This window comes from Trichechus manatus, unplaced genomic scaffold (assembly GCF_000243295.1).
Source record: "Trichechus manatus latirostris isolate Lorelei unplaced genomic scaffold, TriManLat1.0 scaffold00117, whole genome shotgun sequence".
Lineage (NCBI taxonomy): Eukaryota > Metazoa > Chordata > Mammalia > Sirenia > Trichechidae > Trichechus > Trichechus manatus.
The window spans coordinates 3,397,116-3,412,803 of NW_004444053.1; the positions used below are offsets into that span (position 1 = coordinate 3,397,116).

At 43.8% G+C, this 15,688-nt stretch overlaps 1 protein-coding gene across 2 annotated transcripts in view; it reads right to left on the minus strand.

Moving 5' to 3' along the window:
* SELP (selectin P) overlaps positions 1 to 15,688 on the minus strand; it is a 47,491-nt gene that overhangs the window by 18,765 nt on the left and 13,038 nt on the right. For both annotated transcript variants that reach the window (XM_023738438.1, XM_023738439.1), the window contains exons 2-9: positions 14,736 to 14,826; positions 11,929 to 12,315; positions 9,622 to 9,729; positions 8,963 to 9,148; positions 7,948 to 8,133; positions 7,174 to 7,359; positions 5,428 to 5,613; positions 3,297 to 3,482 (exon numbers count right to left, since the gene is read on the minus strand). In XM_023738438.1, coding sequence (XP_023594206.1) covers positions 3,297 to 3,482; positions 5,428 to 5,613; positions 7,174 to 7,359; positions 7,948 to 8,133; positions 8,963 to 9,148; positions 9,622 to 9,729; positions 11,929 to 12,315; positions 14,736 to 14,826 — 1,516 coding nt within the window. The remainder of the gene's footprint in view (positions 1 to 3,296; positions 3,483 to 5,427; positions 5,614 to 7,173; positions 7,360 to 7,947; positions 8,134 to 8,962; positions 9,149 to 9,621; positions 9,730 to 11,928; positions 12,316 to 14,735; positions 14,827 to 15,688) is intronic.

Here is a 15,688-nt window from a genome sequence, read left to right on the forward strand (position 1 = left end):
CAAAACTCCTTTCCCCAACCAGGTGGTAGACAGAACCCAGGTCCAAATCTTGCCTCTGTTACTTATTAGCCATGTATCTCTAGACAATAACCTTTCTGAACCTCAGTTACTTTATCTGTAAAATGGAAAAATACTAATCCTTGCTTTGCAGGGATCCTTAGCTATATAATAATAAGTTAATTAAATCATACATAAAATGAAATTTAAAAATATAGTAAAAAGTCATGGACACGAAGTAGGCACATAATGTAGTAGCCTGTCTGCAAATGCTAATTTCCACTTCTTCCCACAGTCTCATGCTACAGTGACTACAGTTCAGCAGCAAGTGGCTGAACTTGCTCACTTATGTGAAAACTTGAACTAGGTCTTGCAGTTCTCTGCCACACTTCATACAAGCAGAGTCTGTGGCACTAAGGAGCCTGCTTTCCTTCATTGTGGCTGTGCTAATAGAGGTTAGGTCATGGAAAGGCCTATGCTTGTCATTTAACAGCTCTGTGACTTTTGGCAAGCCACTTAACCTCTCTGAGTCTCAATTTGTTCACCAGTAAAATGGGAAGAATAGCATTACATAGCGCCTAGGATTTTTACAAAGATCCAAAGTGAAAATACACAGCATGCAACTGTTAACAGCTGTCAAGATGTCCTTTTGCAAATTAATAAGATAATAAATCTTGAATTAAGTCTGTTGGCATCAAAAAGTGAAGACTAAGCAAACACATGGGTTGGGTGTTCCTTCTTCACTGTTTGACCTGGTTGAGCAGCATATGGCTTCAGACCAAAGACAGTTGGTGGTCTTCAGTCTTTAGAGCATTTTCTATGTCTTTCCCTTCCCTTCATTCCTCTCCCTGTCCAGCTACACTCCCCCCAAATGGATCAATTTTTCAAAGACTTAGTTATTTTCTGCCACTTGTTTTCCGTCTTTCTGTATTAAGTGTGTACAGGGCAGGGGGCTGAGGAGGGGGAGAGGAGACAACTCAGGAAGGCTATAAACTGTAAGGGCAAATGGGGGGAAAGGAGTGTGTGCGAGAATCTTAGTGGCATTCAGTCCATTCTCAACTCTTTCTCTAACAGCAGGGGTGGGGTGGCTATGTGGAGGAGGGGCAATTAAAAAGGGAAATTGTCAGCTAGCACACTCTCAGAAGTATTACAACAGCTAGTGGATTGCAAGCCTCATTGTACCTTCCTGTTCAGCCCACATTGGCTATTTCACTTGATAGGCACTCAGCAAGGAGAGGATGAGGAGAAAGTTCAGTCAGAGTAAACAAAGAACTAAAAGCAGAAGGGAACTGGAAGGTCACAGGAAGCTGTGGTGAGTGGCAGCCTCCCTTGCTGTGAAACGCCCATAGGCAGGCTGATATGCGGCAATGAACTGTAATCTGTGCCCTGCACAGCTCAGGGCAGCCCAGAAGAGCTCTGAGCACTGTGTTAACCCACAGCAAAGACCCTAAGTCCTTCCCCAAAGCTGCATGGACTTTGGCATCCAGGCTTCAATATGGCCAGGATGAGAGCTGAGGGGCAGGTCACAGCCCACCCCGTTCTCTCTAGACCCCCGCTCTGGAGGTGCCAAATCTATCCATAGCTGTTGAGTCCATTCCAACTCATCATGACCCTGTAGAACAGGGTAGAATTGCCTCCTGTCCCAAGGCTGACAGACTGCTACATCTTTCTCCTGTAGAGAGGCTGGTGGGTTTGAACCGCCAACCTTTTGGTTAGCAGCTGAGCACTTAACCACTGTGCCACCAGGCTCTGAGGGTACACCCAACCTCAACCCTGGTAACTTGTCATACTCTGGCGCCTGGGAATGAAGGACACCTAGTTTTGCTGAGTTTGATTATTCATTCGTTCATTCATTCATTCACGGCCCAATTTAGCAGTGGTATGTGTGTGTGACCTGAATAACAGGTGGTTTCCTGTTCATAAAAACCATGTCTGCTTGCTTTTGCCAGATGTTGATAGTCTATACAAAGTGAATAGGCAAAGGCAAACAATACAGAAGTATCTAGTATTTTACATATTTAACTTTTTACTAAAATTGTATATGCTTCATAAAAATATTAATTGTGTATGTTTCAGAAAAATATTAATTGCATAGGGAAAAAGTGGATGGGGAAAATATTTGGAAGAATTCACACCAGAATGTTAACAGTGTCTGTTTTAGGGTGGAGGTATTTAAGAGGATATAATTTTATTTATTTTCTTATTTTTCTGTAGCCTTTGTAAATAAAAACCTTGCTTTTTAAAAGTACTATTTGCCATAAATATAACTAAATAACTGAATATAATGAGCAGAAAAAAGAATGAGGAATATAGAAAACATACATCTATCCTTTAATACCCAAATACAGATGATGAGAATCAATTTTATTTCAGAGGGGTGTTATAATATTAACAGAATACACTGGCTTTTAGATATCAAGTACAGTGTATATACAAATGCTTATACTGAAACTGAAAGTATCTTTTTTCTGAGAGTACTATAACTTCAAGTTTCTTCCTCTTTTCATCACTCTCACTTTATCCTCAGTAAGTGTATTTCTCCAATATCATACAAATTTTGGAGGATGTTTGCAACTGGGTACCTGTAAGTTCTGCCCCTCATTCCACCATTACGTTCTATGGGTCTGCCTCCCATTCCACCATTACACTCCATGGGTCCGCCTCCATTCCGCCATTGCATTCCATGGGTCTGCCCCTGTTTCACCATTATATCCCATGTGTCTGCCCGTCATTCCACCATTATACTCCATGGGTCTGCCCCCCATTCCACCATTATACTCCATGGGTCTGCCCCCCATTCCACCGTTATACTCCATGGGTCTGCCCCCCATTCCACTGTTATACTCCATGGGTCTGCCCCTCATTCCACTGTTAAACTCCATGAGTCTGCCCCCATTCCACCATTATACTCCACGACTTCTAGGAGTCATGTCAGCCTTGGGACAGCCATCCTGCACCTACTTTTTTCCTCCTAGATTTCTTTTCCGATACTATTTTTAGCCATATATGAACTGTTTACCTGGCTTCTGAAAAGAGCCTTTAGGTTCTGGCAAAGACCCTGGTAAGGAGTTAGCAGGCACCACTCCCTATTGTTTGCTGCTAAACATCCTGACACTTGTACTATCTGCTTGGCCCTGAAGGCGTTTGTATTTGGGGTCCCTGGGTTACAGGGTGAGAGAATGAGTGCGAGTATTTATTAATTTTCCAGACCTTTCCAAGGTGCTAGCCCTGAACAGTTACCACTTCTAAAATACAGCCTACAGTTTATTTCCAAGTTGCTGGAAAGAAGGTAACCTTACCTTTGCATTCTGGAGGCACAGCACTCCAGTTCCCAGTAACCAAGCATTGCAGCACATTTGCACCCACCAGGACCAAGCCTTCGTCACAGGTGAAGCTGCAGGCTGACTGGTACCTGAAGGCACCAAAAGGGTGGGAGCAGTTCACCTGGGCCTTGTTGGGAGTCAGAAGATCTTGGCACTGCAAAGCTAAGGGGTGAGGAAATAAGGGAATGGGGAAACAGTCGCACAAGTACGCATTGATTTCGACCCCTACTCTTTTCTAGTGCCAAGAACAGAGATTCTCAAATTGGGATTGTTTAGCCTGGAGTAGGATAAAAGTGTCATTTAATTACAATAGCATATGAAAGATTTTATTCGGAAAATGCTGAATTACTGTTGAGCATCTGGGCAGTATATATCAATAATTTTTAGAACATCATACTTTTGAACCTGAGTTTTATTTCTAAGAATCTATGCTACTAAGTACATATGCACACAAAAATTAGTTCAAAGATTTTATTAAGACATTATTTGTAAGAGAAAAATATGCTATTATCATTATTATTATTAATAGTAGTAGTAATAATAACAGCAGTAATATCATTAAAACTATGCATCGGATGCAGACTCTGACTGTCAGAGTGGAAAACACCAGGAAGGCCTATCAAGGGAGGTATTGAGACCACATCTCCAGATGCTAAAGGAGGCATCCAACTATTGTTCTGGATAATTCTGTCTGGAGACAAGAATGGCTTGGATGATCCCTTATGATCCCTGTTAAGCGTTTCAAAGGGCTCTTTGTGTCTTTGTCTCCCAGATGATACACTTGTAATACATTGCCCTCACTAAGTCTCACAGTCCTGAGGCATGGTCATCTAGTACTTCACTGCCTCATCTAAGCTTACATCAGAGTAAACTTAGGCACAGGGGAATCACATAAGTTACCCAGGAGTCCCAGTAAATGGCAACATGAAATGCTGCTATTATAATTCCGGAACATCATTTCTGTGTGGGTACCCCTTGTAAACAAATACTCCTAGTGACCTACCTATGCCTTACTTATCCTGTGAGAGTAAAATATTGAAAATATGAAATATTGAAAGATGATCATTTTATAAAAACAGACAAGGATGTATGATTTATAAGATAATGTTATTATTGTCATTTTACCTACATTTATAAAGCACATAGCAGTTTTGAAGTTGCTTTTACACACATTAATTCACAGCTACTAGTGAGGCAAGTAGGTAAGGCAGGTAATTGTTGTTGTTGTTACAAAAGCCCATTGCCATCCAGCTGATTCAACTCAGGCGACCCTATATGGCAAAGTAGAACTGCCCCTTAGGGTTTCCAAGGCTGTAACCTTTATGGAAGCAGACTACCACATCTTTCTCCCACAGAGCAGCTGGTGGGTTCGAACAGCTGACCTTTCGGTTAACAGCTGAGCACTTAACCACTGTACCACCAGGGCTCCTTTGTTGTTGTTAGCTGCCATCAAGTTGGCTCCCAACACTTGATGACCCCATGTACATTGTGATCGGACTGTTGTGACCCTTAGGGTTTTCATTGGCTAGATTTCAGAAATAGATTGCCAGGCCTTTCTTCCTAGTCCATCTTAGTCTAGAAACTCCACTAAAGCCTGTTCAGAATCAGCAACACACAAGCCTGCACTGACAGACGGGTGGTGGTTGTGCATGAGGTGCATCGGCGGAGAATCAAGCCTGAGTCTCCCACACGGGAGGTGAGAGTTCTACCACCGAACCACCACTGCCCTCAAGGCAAATAATCGTACCCCCATTTTACAGAAGAAGACCCTGAGCCTCAGAGAGATTGACAGCTTGTTAACAGGAAGTGACAGAGCCAGCACTCAGTGCCTCTTCCACTACTATTCCTCCCTCCTGCGCTCTTCTTCATGTACCACTCTTTTCCCCCCACCTCCTTCATGCCAACCCATCTCATACATGTCAATCAATGCAACCCTCACCTTGAGTAAGCTGTAATGACCATGCTGGGCCTAAGAATGGTTTTGCTTGCTATTTCATCCCCAGCACATAGTGGATTCTCAAGGAGTGTCTGATGGGTGCTAAATGAAGAGGCCGGTACTTTCTGCCAGGCTGCAAGGGATAGAAGCAATATCCCAATGTCACTGTACCTTGACAGACTGGGGCTGGTGCTGTCCACTGTCCCAAGTCAGAACACTGAGCCATCTTGGCTCCTCTCAGCAGGAAACCCTCGGCACAACGGAAGCTACAGCTTGTGTTGTACTGAAATCCTTGCGAGGATGGGGAGCAATCCATGCTTCCGTGGACAGGACTCTCCATTGGGTCACATGCAATGGCTAAATGGAGAAGTTATTATCTGAAACCAGGTAAAGGAAGGGCCCAGTTCTTCCTCATGAGAGGCCCCCAGGGAGATGCCACATATTTTCTCTCCACATTGTTGGTATGTTCAGAACCTTAAACCCTCCTTTTTTCAAAAACTCTACCCAGAACACCCTCCCATGCCATGCTTCAGGTCTCAGTCTAGGCTTCACTTTCTTAGGAAGCTTGCCCTGCCCACTCTATACTCCACTGTATTCTTCTCCAGTAGACCACAGTCTCCTTGAGGGCTGGGATAGGTCATAACTATATCCCAGAGCATGACCCAGTGTTTGGAACATCAAAAGTGCTCATGAAATATTTATAGACATTATTTGTGGGATTCGATCTGGAAAGAGTAGATACTGGAAAAGGCTGGACTTATGGGACCATGTGGCCTATTGTTGGCACCCTATTACCTAGCTCTATAAGTTATCCCTAATGAGCCTCGTGTCTGGAACACAGGATGTCATCCTAATCAGACTTCAATTGCCAAGTGAGTGCAGCCCAATGTGAGTTCCTGAGCACAATTAAACCCAAGTGACTTCAGTTCGCATAAGGACTGGTTTCCTCTTGCTCTTCCTTGAATGAAACATTCCATTTCCAGGCTGTTCCTGGGGTTGTGCAGAGTATAGAGACCACCCTTTCTTCTACACCCCTGTGTGTACCCTGGGCTTGACCTCTGGTTTTTACAGAATCAGGGCATTTTAGAGCCAAAGATTCTCTAGTGCTTCTCTCACTTTACAGATGAGAAAAGTCAGATTCAGAAACGTTAAGTGACTTCCCTAAAGTCTCAGAGCCAGACAGGATGTCCTCGGAATTCACTAATCTAACTTTTAATTTCTTACTCCTCCATTCCCCTCTCTGTTTTACAAACTGAGAGTGTGAGACAATTGCACAGAATTCAGATTCACGATATTATGTAATTGCCTAGGGTTGCATCATAGGCTCTTTTTCAATTCAGTGTTCCTTTGCTCCTTTGTCAATGGCTACTTTCGTAGGCTATGCTGGGGAATCTCACTTTGCCCTAATAGCACTGCTTTGACTTCCTCTTGGGTATCGGTCATTGTCCCATAGCTTTTACATGCCATTGGGGCAGGAAGGGAAAAAAAGAGGCATAAAATAAAGTTTATTGGATGCCAGCTCTATGCTAGGTACTTTACCATTATACCCATTGCTATCGAGTTGATTCTATCAGAGTAGAACTGCCCCATAGGGCTTCCAAGGAGCAGCTGGTAGATTCAAACTGCCAACCTTTTGCTTAGCAGCTGAGCTTTTAACCACTGGGCCACCAATGGCTCCATGGTACTTTATACACACTATTTAATTGCATGCATTTTATATACTTAATCCTCACAAAAGAACCTTGCAATTCTTAACTCCATCTCACAGAGTAGAAAACCATGCCTCCTGGAGGTTGAACATCTTGCTCCAGTGCCAGAGCATGGAGGAAGTCACCTTGACATTAAGTGCCCTTGGTCTTTCCACTGTGCCCTGTCTACTTCCTAGGTGGGTTGGGGGCTGATAAAGGGAAATCCTACCCTCACAGGCTGGCATGGGTGCAGTCCACTGGCCAGGGCCAATGCAGCGGAGGGTGTCCGAGCCCCTCACCCGATAGCCAGGTTGACACTCAAATTTACAGCTGGAGCCATATGCAAAGGCGGCGAGTGGATGAGCACAGTCCATAGTTCCTTTGCTGGGGGCTTCCAAGAGCCGACACTGCACAGCTAGGGAGAACAACGAAGGACAAAGAGAAAGTTACTGAGGAAGGAGAAAAGCCATGGCCACGGCTGGAGAACAAGGTGGCACTTGGAACCTCGAAGGCTCTAATGACATTTGTCCAGACTTGGAGCACTAGTCTGTCCTCAAAGTGGCCCAAATCTCTTAAATACACAGACTCTTCCAAGCTTTATTCTTAATGTCCTCTACCCCTTACATCTCTATAAACCTGTCCCCACAGGTATTCTAGTGTCTCCTTACAGATGTTAAATGTCGCCTTTTTTCTCTCTTATGTGGTATGGGTCATGTAAAGTCATTATGAATTAAGTTATTCCAAACTGCTTGTGGGCTGTGAGTTTTGGGGCAAGGAGGGCTTTATTATTTTGTATGTAGTAAAATCAACCTCTTTTTTTTCTGGAACCTGACAGTCATTTTCTATCCCCAGATGTACCCAACCTAGCTGAGTGGCAGGTACAAGAAGAGCCAAATTTTGGTAACTCAGGCCAGCTTCTCCATAAGCTGAGCAGTTTCATCTGTACACTCAGCAAGGACTGGGTGCAGTGGACATTATACTTCCCCAAGTGTCTGGAGCTCACCTTTACACACTGGGGCTGGGGCTGTCCACACCCCAGAGGCAGTGCACCGCACCTCTTCTGGCCCAACTAACGCGAATCCCTCTTCACAACGGAAGCTACAGCTGGACTGGTGCTGGAGTTCCTTCTCAGGGGGAAGGCAGGCCATGCTTCCTTGTTCAGGTATCTCCAGGGGTGGGCACTGGGTGGCTGAAAGAGCAATGTCCTGACTCCTTGAGTTGTGGCCAGCACCTTGAAGCCCTGGGATTCCACAGCAGCTAGATTTTCCCAAAGTGACAGGCGATGGACTTGGTTGGGTGGAAAGGTCCAAACATGCTTATTTTTCACTTACTTTTTTAAAAAGCAGGTGAAAATATAAAATTAATAATACTTAGTGCCTAACTCCTCATTATCTTACTCTGTTTACTTTGCAGCTAACAAAGCAAAAAGGATGCCTTTCTAATGGTTTTGTCTGGGAAGCAAGAATTAAACTGATTACCTCACTTTTCAGATACAAAATACCATGAAAATTGAAATTAGTGTTACTCTTGATGAACCTTGAAAGCGTTATGCTGAGTGAAATAAGTCAATCACAAAAAGACAAATACAGTATGATTTCACTAATATGAAACACTTAAAACAGGCAAATGTATAGGTATCAGCGTTTGATAGTAGTTACCAGGGGCAAAAGGGAAGAGGAACAAGGGAAATCTTTTTCTAGCTAGCACTGAGTTCTGTTTATGGGGATGGAAAATATGGCAATGGATATTGGTGGTGGTTGCACACGATTAACGTCATTGGTTTCACTGAATTGTTACAAGTGACAAATGCTGAATTGGCAAATGTGTTATCTGTATTTTTTACAACAATAATAAAAGAAAACATTAGTGTTCTCTGATTGACAGGTAATTGGAAGAAGCAGAATTTTCCATCTAATGTGCACCCTCATCATTTCTCACATTTTTAATGGAGAAAGCTCAATTACTTCTCCTTGAAATTCTGGCTGTCCATGAGGATACAAAGAATAGGGACTACACACCTACACACTGTGGGGGTTTACTCGTCCAGTTTCCAGAAGCCAAACATTCCAGCTTGCTGGGTCCCTTCAACGTGTACCCTTTGGGGCAGTGGAAGCTGCACTGTGAGTTGAAAGAGAAGTTTCCCAGAGGGTGGCTGCAGTTCATCAGCAAGTGTTGAGGTAGGTCCACTTCTCCACACTCTCTGACTGCAGGGGATAAAACAGTGATTTTTTTTCCCACTGTAGACTTAAAGACAAGGTCAAATTTGCTGAAAGCTGACTCTATCTGTGTTACCCTCTTAGCCGCATCTTTCTAGGCTCTAGCCCAATCAGCCCATCTTTACTTGAACCCTTCGTATTGGCTGCATTTTGGGAAATAATCATTCTTTCACTGGCCTTTTGTTCAAACAAGTAAAATCAGCCCGAAAGGGTTCTCTTTGGTTTGCTTCCTTTATGTTTTCCTTTTCCTTTTTGAGATTTTTATGAGCAAATGTTCATCTCCAATGATAAAATGTTTTACCCAGGGTGCATATCTAGAGAAAATTTAAGTGGGGCAAACAGATTATTGAGGGCGCCTGGGACTAGCCTTCATCCACCAGGCAGTCTCTGCATCATTTACTTCTTGGCATCTCTTTAGCACAAGACCAAAGACCAAAATAACAGTAAAACCATGCTCTCACCATGTTCACATTCTGGTCCATAGAACCCAGGGTAGCAGGAACAGGTGTAGTTCCCAATTGTCTCGATGCACTCTCCTTGCTTGCTGCAGGACATGTCTTGGCAGGAGGCTGAATGGATGTGGGAGGGTCAGAATCATGGGCATTTGTATGAGATATTGTTCCAAGCCACAGACTCAGACCGGCTTGGGTAGGACTGAGTTAGCCAGACAACAGAGAACCACAACATCCTTGGAGAGCCAACCGGTCTCTGGGAAAGCCATTGTGGGAGACTGTTGGGGGCATTGCATGGCTCCCATTTTTGTGCTGCATTTACTGTATCCTGAGGAGGGAGTCACTCTGTGTATGGAGCCATCAGTAGATGTGTGGACAGAGAAACTCTTCTATGTGGTACAAAATAGGTTCTGACTTTTTAATCAAGAGTCTTCATAGAGTTGGATTATTACAGAAGCCCCTGTGACGGTTGTTACAGCATGGAAGTTAAAAGCCAGACATGGGGTCACACAGACATGATCTGAATCCTGGATCTGCTGCCTACCAGCTCTGTGACCTTAGGCAAGTTACTTCTCTGAGCCCAACTGGCCCAATTTTAGGGCAAAAACCCTTCTACACTTTGTTTCAAATCTATGTCCAATACCATATGGTGGAGGAGCACAGAAAGCAAATGAGATGTTTAAGAACTATTCATGGTAAAAGAAAAAAAAACAATAATATTACAAGGGATGTTTCAGTGATATAAATATGACAGGCTTAGATGGTGTAGACCATGGCTAACCTGTCAGGCCTTTCTCACTGAGTCTGTGCCACTTGGGTGACAAAATAGAGAAGGTCTGAAGTTTCTTTTCTGCCAGATACCCTTTGAGGGTATATGCTCTTGGTGGGGGATTAGTATTTGAATTGATACTGTGAAAGATATTTTTATTAAGAAGGTCCTAGACAGGCACAAGGTCTATGGCTAGACTATTTTCTGATGGTCTGTTTCTTTTGCACTAAGCCTTAGTCACATGTTGGTCCACTCTGGGGTAATTACAAGACAAAATCCATATGTCACATAGAGAGTTGTACTAATGATCTCTAAGTTTTCTCTAAACTCTGAGATACTATACTTCTATAAGCCATGCAAGGATCTGCAGGAGGAATGTTCCAGTGAATGAGCCAGTAAGTTTGGTGAAGTGGCTTGAGACTCTTGGAAGATTCTAAGAGAAGATACAGGAAGCAGCAGTAGCTAGAATATAGAGGTTTGGTCCACATCTCCCATTCTATTTCCTTGCCCCCTGCTCTTGACCCTACTCTCTCTTATACTAGGGCATAAAACCAAAAACCAAACCTATTGCCCTCAAGTTGATTCTGACTCATAAGTGACCCTATAGGACAGAGTAGAACTGCCCCATAGGGTTTCCAAGGGGCGACTAGTGGATTCAAACGGCCAACCTTTTTGGCTAGCAGCCAACCTTTTGCTCTTAACCATAGCTCTTAACCACTGTGCCACCAGGGCTCCAAAATTAGGGCATAGTGGTGGAAAAAAGATGTGGACTTAAAATTTAGGAGACTGATTACTAGTCCTAACTTTGCTTCTGTCCTGCTACAGGACCTAGAGAAACAAAAACTCCCTGAGCTTCCATTTCATCAGGTATAAAATAGAAAGGGTGGGCTGGATGGTTTAAAATTTCCTTTTTTAGTTTCAGAAGCTCACTTTGCTCTATTCCTGATCTGATATTCTTCAAGGTGCTCAATAAATTCTGACTAACAGTTTACCTGATGGTGCAATGATTAAAGCATTTGTCTGCTAACTGAAAGGTCAGTGGTTCAAATCCACTAGCTGCTCCACGGAAGAAAGATGTGACAGTCTTCTTCCGTAAAGATTACAGCCTTGGAAACCATATGGGGCAGTTCTACTCTGTCCTACAGGGTCGCTGTGAGTTGGAATCGACTTGAGGGCAATGGGTAACAGTTTACCCCCTATTTTCATCTCCCTGACTTGTAACTCCATTTAATTGACTCAAAGGTTACTTTAACCAACCAGTGAAGCCATTAAAAAAAAAAAGAGAGAGACAAATTTCAGGAGTAGAGACGACTTTGGAGTCCCTGGGTGGGGAAATGGTTAATGGCTCAGCTGCTAACTGAAAGCTTGGAGGTTTGAGTCTACCCAGAAGTGCCTCAGGAGAAAGGCTTGGTGATCTACATCCAAAACATCAGCTACTGAAAGCCCTGTGTGCTCCTTAGGACCACACACAGGAGTGACCACACACAGGAGGTCGCTATGAGTCGGAGTTGACTCCACAGCAACTGGTTTTTAAGACAAGACCTTACCGGTATAGCACAGTGCCCGCTTTTTCTTCCAGCAGGGCTCATCATTCCACTTGCCGGGGGCTGATGAGCTCTTGATGTAGATTTCCACGCAGTCCTGGTTGTTCCGCTTGTTGTTGGGCTCATTGTCAGCCCAGTTCTCGGCATCCTCAGTGAGAGTCTTTTTGGTCCCCACCCAAGTCCAAACTTTATTGATCTTTCGGATACCAATCCAGTAGTAAGAGTTGTAGTAGGGTATGACATCATTGAGGTAAGCGATTTCATTTTTATTCTGGATGGCCACTAAATCTGTGTAGTACTTCTGGCAGAAGGCCCGGGAAACATTCCATGGGTATGCTGTTGTGCTGTGATGATACGTCCACGCTGCCACTTCTCTCTGGTCCATTAGTTCTGTAGCGAGGAAAAGTGGGAGCCACATTAGCACCCCTAACCAGGGGGTGGGCTGTGACTGCAAGGACGCTTCTGGGTAGTCAGAGGAGTTTCTGGCTAGAAGACAAGTACTCAAAACATGACTGCTGTATGTCTAATCTAGCTTTAAGGAAAAGAGTGGATTTCCGTATTTCACTCAGCTGTACATGAAGTCAGAATAGGAAAGATCCTCTTCTGAGGATGTTTGCTATTACAGATTTGGAATCATATGTTACCAGAGTTGGAAGGAATCTCAGAGGTCATCAAAGCTAATCCCCTCCTTTTATAAATGCCCCAAATCAAACCAAACCAGTTGTCAAGTTGACTTTAACTCAATGAAACCAAAACCAGCCAATTGCAGTTGAGTTAATTCCAATTTATGGCAGCCCCATGTGTGTCAGGGTAGAACTTTACTCCATAGGGTTTTCAATGGCTGTGATCTTCGGAAGTCACCAGATCTTTCTTCTGAGGCACTTCTGGGTGGATTCGAACTACCCACCTTTCAGCTAGTAGCTGAGCACTTAACCATTTGTAACACCCAGGTACTCCTAACTCAAAGGAGGCATATTAAGTGATTTGTCCAAACCCAAGTTAAATGGGACATAAAATGTCTTGATGGCTGCCTCCTAGCTACAGGCTCTACCTTTAGCATGGAAAATAAGATGCTTTATGACCTGGAACCCACCTCCTGGCCCAGTCTCACTGTCTGTCACATTTAGTTTCTTAGCAAAGCAGAGCACCCGCTTCCAAGCCTTTGCACATGCTGCTCCTGCTATCCTGGCTGCCCTCCCCACTTTGTGCCTGATGAACTTTACCCTCCTGCTCTCCATGATGCTCCAGGCTGACATGAAGTTTCTTCCTGCAGACTCCTACCACATGTTGTACCTGCCTCCAGGACCACTGTGACCACATATGGGATGTCTGTTTATGTGACATTGTCCACACCTGCTGGATGTGCACCCCTGAAGGGTGGTTCAGCATAGAGCTCGGCATAGAGCTTGGTGCTTAGTAATAGGTGTTCAATAAATATTTGTTGAATGAGTAAAACACAGCTAGTCTGTGGCAAAGCCAGGGCTAGAAAGAAGATCCCCTGATGTACAATCTTATACTCATTCCTCTCCTCCTGGCTGTTTTCTGTTTGATAAATTACTTCCTCCATGTCTGCTTAACTAAAACCAAACCCACTATTGTTGAGTTGACTCCGACTTACAGAGACTCTACAGGACAGAGTAGAACTGCCCCCGTGGGGTCTTCAGGGCTGCCATCTTTACAGAAGCAGATTGCCACATCTTTCTTCCGCGGAGAGGCTCCTCCTGGGTTTGAACTGCCTATTTGGTTAGCTGTTGAGCACTTTAACCACTGTGTCACCAGGGCCTCTTCATGTCTGCTTACTCACTGGTTAAAACAAGGCTCAAAACAGCCCTTCTTTACACGTGTTTGTGATATCAAACAAATAAAGAATGTGCCCTTCAAAAGTATAAAGAGCACCAGGATGCAAAGGTTTGTTATTGTAGCCAGTGGGAGCTCACCGGGGCGGAGAGGCCAGTTCCTTTGTGAAGAGGTGTACAATACAAGCAATCAGACCTGGAAATGGCTCCTTTTCCTGTTTATAAAGCGTTGTTCTTATTCAGCCCACTCCTCTGCTGCTGGTGTGAGTGTTGGCCATGTTTGCCCCTCCCCACTGGCCCCCCTATAACGTTGTTTTGCCTTAAGACTTTATGCCACTAATCCTGGTACGTCCAGGGCTACCACGTTATGACTTCAGTGAACACTAGGCACTTTTGCTTTTGTGGGCTCCATCCCCCATAAAATATATTAAAAACTGTATTTTTCAACTGCATTGGTATAAAGATGACTTTATTAATATTATAAGGAGCGCTAGTGGCTCAACAGTTAAGCACTTGGCTGCTACCCGAAAGATTGGTGACGCGAACCTACCCAGCAGCTCTGTGGGAGAAAGACCTGGCAATCTACTCCCATAAAGATTTCAACTTAGAAAACCCTATGGGGGCAGTTCTACTCTATCATCTGGGGTCGCCATGAATCGAAATCAACTCAACGGCACCTAACAACAACAACAACATATTACTATTAAATATTAAAACACTTTCTTTGCCCTAAAAGAAACTTTTTTTTCTTTTTTTTTTTGTGGGTCCCTATAACTATCATGGGTCTGTGCCTACTGTGCCTAATGGATAAATTGGTCCTGAATATATCAGTTTAAGCTCTTCCTGAAGGCTTTTCGTGAATATGATGGTGTTGGGTGCATTTTTCCTTTTAGATATATTGGCTCTGACAGTTTTCTCCCACCTGAACACCTTGCTATCCTTAACTTCTCTCACTTGGCTCTGGGCTCTACCCTAATCCCTCAGGGCTAGGTGAAGGCTTAACCTGAAGTTTACCACAGATCAGAGTGCTGAAGCAAAGGAGGTGAGCAGCTCGGAAAACCAGTGTCTGAAATCTCCGGTTCCAGTCGGCCTTTAGGCAGCTAGCCTGAAACAAGAACAGAAAACTTGCTTTTGGTATCTATGCATGATCAACATGGCCAAAAAAATTCTTGTTAATGATCATTTTGTTGTTATTAGTTGCTGTCAAATTGGTTCTGACTCCTGGTGACCTGACAAACAACAGAATGAAATGTTACCTGGTCCTTCACCATCTTGGTGACTGTTGGTATGCTCAAGCCCCTTGTTGCAGCCACTGTATATTTTGAGAGGCTTTCAGTCAAGGAGGCTCATCTTCCAGCACTGTGTCAGACAATCTTCTGTTGTGATCCATAGGGTTTTTATTGGCTAATTTTTGGAAGGAGATCACCACGCCTTTCTTCCTAAACTGCCTTAATCTGGAAGCTCTGCTGAAACCTGTTCACCATGGGTGACCCTGCTGGTATTTGAAATACTGGTGGCATAGCTTCCAGCATTGCAGCAACATGCAAGCCACCACAGTATGACAAACTGACAGACGGGTGGTGGAACCCCTTCTGTATAGAAATTCTCAATTCCCACGGACCCTGCTCCAGTGATAAATGATGCAGAGGTAGGATGTGGGGTATATAGAGTGGTATGGGCTAGTGTGCATGTGTGCGTGTGTGTGTGTGTGTGTGTGCTCATGCACCACTGACTACAACCTGACCAGATAGTGTAGAGGACACAACTAAATGCAGTGCAACCCTCACAGATAGTGGGGTTACCTTTGTATTAAAAGTTTGGCACATTTCTGTCTAGGGGTTTCTGAGTATTGGCTTTGATAAGTAGACATATTTTGTGTTCTTTTTTTAAATTTTTTTATTGTACTTTAGGTTTTATTTTTTTTCCTCTTTTTTTTTTATTGTACTTCAGGTGAAGGCTTACAGAAC